Raw genomic sequence first — 3,977 nt, 5'->3', positions numbered from 1 at the left:
TCGCTGGAAAGGGTGCTATCACTTGAACGGGTGCTGTCACTGCTCAGTGTGCTGTCGCTGGAAATGGTACTATCGCTTGACAGGGTGCTGTCACTGCTCAGTGTGCTATCGCTCGAGAGAGTGCTGCCACTGCTCAGTGTGCTATCACTGGAAAGGGTGCTGTCGCTCAAAAGTGTGCTGTCACTGCTCAGTGTGCTATCGCTCGAGAGGGTGTTGTCACTACTCAGTGTGATGTCGCTGGAAAGGGTGCTATCGCTTGAGAGGGTGCTGCCACTGCTCAGTGTGCTGTCGCTCGAGAGGGTGCTGTCACTGCTCAGTGTGATGTCGCTGGAAAGGGTGCTATCGCTTGAGAGGGTGCTGCCACTGCTCAGTGTGCTTTCACTCGAGAAGGTGCTGTCACTGCTCAGTGTGCTGTCGCTGGAAATGGTACTATCGCTTGACAGGGTGCTGTCACTGCTCAGTGTGCTTTCACTCGAGAAGGTGCTGTCACTGCTCAGTGTGCTGTCGCTGGAAAGAGTGCTATCTGCTCAGTGTGCTTTCACTCGAGAAGGTGCTGTCACGCTGGAAAGGGTGCTATCACTTGAAAGGGTGCTGCCACTGCTCAGTGTGCTTTCACTCGAGAAGGTGCTGTCACTGCTCAGTGTGCTGTCGCTGGAAAGGGTTCTATCGCTTAAGAGGGTGCTGCCAATGCTCAGCGTACTTTCGCTGGAAAGTGTGCTATCACTTGAAAGGGTGCTGTCACTGCTCAGTGTGCTATCGCTCGAGAGGGCGCTGCCACTGCTCAGTGTGCTATCGCTCGAGAGTGTGATGTCACTCCTCAGTGTGCTGTCGCTGGAAAGGGTGCTATCGCTCGAAAGGGTGCTGCCACTGCTGAGTGTACTATCACTGCTTAGTGTGCCATCGCTCGAGAGCGTGCTGTCACTGCTCAGTGTGCTGTCACTGGAAATGGTGCTATCACTTGAAAGAGTGCTGTCACTGCTCAGTGTGCTGTCGCTGGAAAGGGTGCTATCGCTTAAGGGGGTGGTGCCACTGCTCAGCGTAATATCGCTGGAAGGGGTGCTATCACTTGAAAGGGTGCTGTCACTGCTCAGTGTGCTGTCGCTGGAAATGGTACTATCGCTTGACAGGGTGCTGTCACTGCTCATTGTGCTATCGCTTGAGAGGGTGCTGACACTGCTCAGTGTGCTATCGCTCGAGAGAGTGCTGCCACTGCTCATTGTGCTATCGCTTGAGAGGGTGCTGCCACTGCTCAGTGTGCTGTCGCTGGAAAGGGTGCTATCGCTTGAGAGGGTACTGCCACTGCTCAGTGTGCTGTCGCTGGAAAGGGTGCTATCGCTTAAGGGGGTGCTATCGCTTAAGGGGGTGCTGCCCCTGCTCAGCGTAATATCGCTGGAAAGGGTGCTATCACTTGAAAGGGTGCTGCCACTGCTCAGTGTGCTGTCGCTCGAGAGGGTGCTGTCACTGCTCAGCGTACTATCGCTGGAAAGGGTGCTATCGCTTGAGAGGGTGCTGCCACTGCTTAGAGTACTATCGCTGGAGAGTGTACTGCCACTTGAAATTGTGCTTTCACTGTTCATTGTGATATCACTTGAGAGTGTGCTGGCACTGCTAACTGTGCCATCACTGGAAAGAGTGCTGTCACTAGAAAGGGTGCTATCGCTCGAGAGTGTGCTGTCGCTGCTAAGTGTGCTGTCACTGGAAAGGCTGCTATCGCTTGAGAGAGTGGTGCCACTGCTCAGCGTCGTATCGCTGGAAAGGGTGCTATCACTTGAGAGGGTGCTGTCACTGCTCAGTGTGCTTTCGCTCGAGGGGGTGTTATCACTCCCCTGTGTGCTGTCACTGGAAAGGGTGCTATCGCTTGAGAGGGTGCTGCCACTACTTAGCGTGCTGTCACTGGAGAGTGTGCTGGTGCTTGAAAGGGTGCTATCGCTCAATAGTGTGCTGTCACTGCACGGTGTGCTATCACTGGATAGCGTGCTCTCACTTGAAAATGTGCTTTCACTGCTCTCTGTTGCATCACTAGAAAGTGTCATTTTTGTGGTATCACTCATCAGTGTTGTCTTTGTGGTGTCACTGCTATATGGAGTAGTATCTGGTGCATGTGTTGTGAATTTTTTAGGCGGGCAAGGCTTCATTTCATAATATACTGAGTCATTATCTTCATCTTTGTCGTTATGGTTATGCCGGCAAGGCATTCGTTCTTCATGTTTGCGTTTAGGAGTATGTTCGCAAGGTTTTTTTTCTTTATTACTAGAGTCTGTTTTATGCTGGCCAGGGGTTTTTTCTTCATGGTTGAAGTCAGGAGTATGCCGGCAACGAGCTTGTTCTTCATGAGTGAAGTCAGGGGCATGCCGGCAAGCAGTTTGTGCTTTATGTGTGGAGTCACGCTCATGCCGGCATGGCATTTCTTCTTCATGGGCAGAGTCTTGGGTATGCGGCCAAGAGATATTTTCTTCATGTGTGGAGTCTTGTGTGTGTGAGCAAGGGGGAAGTTTGTTATATGTGATGTCATGGTTTTGCGTGTCATAGGTGTACCTTCTATTTGTGTCATAGTGGTTTGGAGTCTCTGAGGGAAATTTAAGAATACGCTGGATTGCTTCAGATGAAAAAAATGCCACATCTCGGTCGTCTGCTTGAATGTCAGGCTGTCCTTGGCTCCAATGGTCGGCTTCTGGTCCTAAATTCTCCTCAGTCAGGCTTGACCGTTTTCTCCTTGTTGGCAGGCTGATGCTTCCTGTGTTAATGTGTTGACAGCAGTGTTATGTAATGACTTTTTACTTACTGTTTGTTACATGTTAATTGGGAGTTTGCTGACTTACTAACAAGCAGAAGGACAACGGTGAACATTTTCAAAGTGATCATTCTGGCAGATGATGTCCTGTAAAGAGTAAATACATGAGTGTCACAATGACTGCTGCATTAATTATCCACCAATTTTCTACCACTTATTTCGGTCATGGGGTCTGGAGCTTTTGCATGGAAAGCCAGACTTCTGTCTCTACAGCCACTTATTCCAACCCATGAGATCCCATGGTGTTTCCAGGCCAGCTAAGAGGCATAGTTTCTCCAATGTGTCCTGGGTCATCCCAGGCCCTCCTATTGATAGGATGGGCCTGGAACACCTCCCCAGCGGAGGCGTCCAGGAGGCATCCTACAGACTCCCGGGCCACCTCATCTGGCCCCTCTCAACTTGGAGAAGCAGCGACTCAACTCCAAATCCCTCTTGGATGACCAAGCTTCTCACCCTATGTCTAATGGAGAGCCCAGACACCAGGTATAGGAAACTCATATTGGCCACTTGTATCTGGGATCTTGTCCTTTTATTCACGACCCAAAACTCATGACCATGAGTGAGGGTAGGAACACATATCGACCGGTAAATCAAGACCTTTACCTTTTGTTTCAGCTTACTCTTCACCATGTCAGATCGATACAGAATCCACATCACAGCAAATGCTGCACTGCCTGTTGATCTCACGCTCCATCCTGCCCTTACTTGTGAACAAGATCCCAAGATACCTCGACGTGAGGCAGGATATCATCCCGCGATCCTTCACCCCATCCTTTTCCAACTGAGGTCCATGGTCTCAGATTTTCAAGAGTTGATTTTCATCCCAACTGCTTCACACTTGCAAACCGCTCCCATGACAGTTGTAGATCTGTGGACATTTTAGTTCACGAGCAAAGACAAGATGAAAATTATGATTTCTTGACTTCGATTACTGCTCTTCAACCAAGTTTTCATGTACAGTTATTTCACAGTAAAATAATGCTAGGTGGGAAGTTGCCAGTCACGGGGTGGAAGTAAAGCTTTAAATGGCCATGGTTTGCATGAGGCCCAGTTGAAAGAGAAGCTTTGATATCTGGACATGTTTTTGCAATGTTGAAAGGGGAAAAAAACGTCCTTATGCTTGATTTTAATCCAAGGGAAGGAAGGTGGGCACAAGGTAGCTGACCCCCCCCTCCCCCACCCCCCG

The 3,977-nt window shown here is 49.9% G+C and overlaps 1 protein-coding gene and 1 long non-coding RNA gene across 2 annotated transcripts in view; one reads left to right on the top strand and one right to left on the bottom strand.

The window, feature by feature from the left end:
• LOC109523057 (uncharacterized) overlaps nucleotides 1–2,142 on the top strand; it is a 20,649-nt gene extending 18,507 nt beyond the window's left edge. Inside the window, exons 9-14 of the mRNA XM_019881894.1 lie at nucleotides 204–354; nucleotides 391–426; nucleotides 481–516; nucleotides 625–724; nucleotides 1,427–1,954; nucleotides 2,120–2,142. Coding sequence (XP_019737453.1) covers nucleotides 204–354; nucleotides 391–426; nucleotides 481–516; nucleotides 625–724; nucleotides 1,427–1,954; nucleotides 2,120–2,142 — 874 coding nt within the window. The remainder of the gene's footprint in view (nucleotides 1–203; nucleotides 355–390; nucleotides 427–480; nucleotides 517–624; nucleotides 725–1,426; nucleotides 1,955–2,119) is intronic.
• Nucleotides 2,143–2,169: 27 nt separating this feature from the next.
• LOC109523202 (uncharacterized) overlaps nucleotides 2,170–3,977 on the bottom strand; it is a 9,543-nt gene continuing 7,735 nt past the window's right edge. The window contains exons 4-5 of the long non-coding RNA XR_002169715.1: nucleotides 2,820–2,878; nucleotides 2,170–2,734 (exon numbers count right to left, since the gene is read on the bottom strand). This is a non-coding gene — a long non-coding RNA (uncharacterized LOC109523202). The remainder of the gene's footprint in view (nucleotides 2,735–2,819; nucleotides 2,879–3,977) is intronic.

The sequence above is a fragment of the Hippocampus comes genome, unplaced genomic scaffold, assembly GCF_001891065.2.
Source record: "Hippocampus comes isolate QL1 unplaced genomic scaffold, H_comes_QL1_v1.1 scaffold36, whole genome shotgun sequence".
In the NCBI taxonomy this organism is placed as follows: Eukaryota; Metazoa; Chordata; class Actinopteri; order Syngnathiformes; family Syngnathidae; genus Hippocampus; species Hippocampus comes.
Note: the sequence above shows the minus strand (reverse complement) of the source record. Positions and strands in the feature narration are given on the sequence as shown.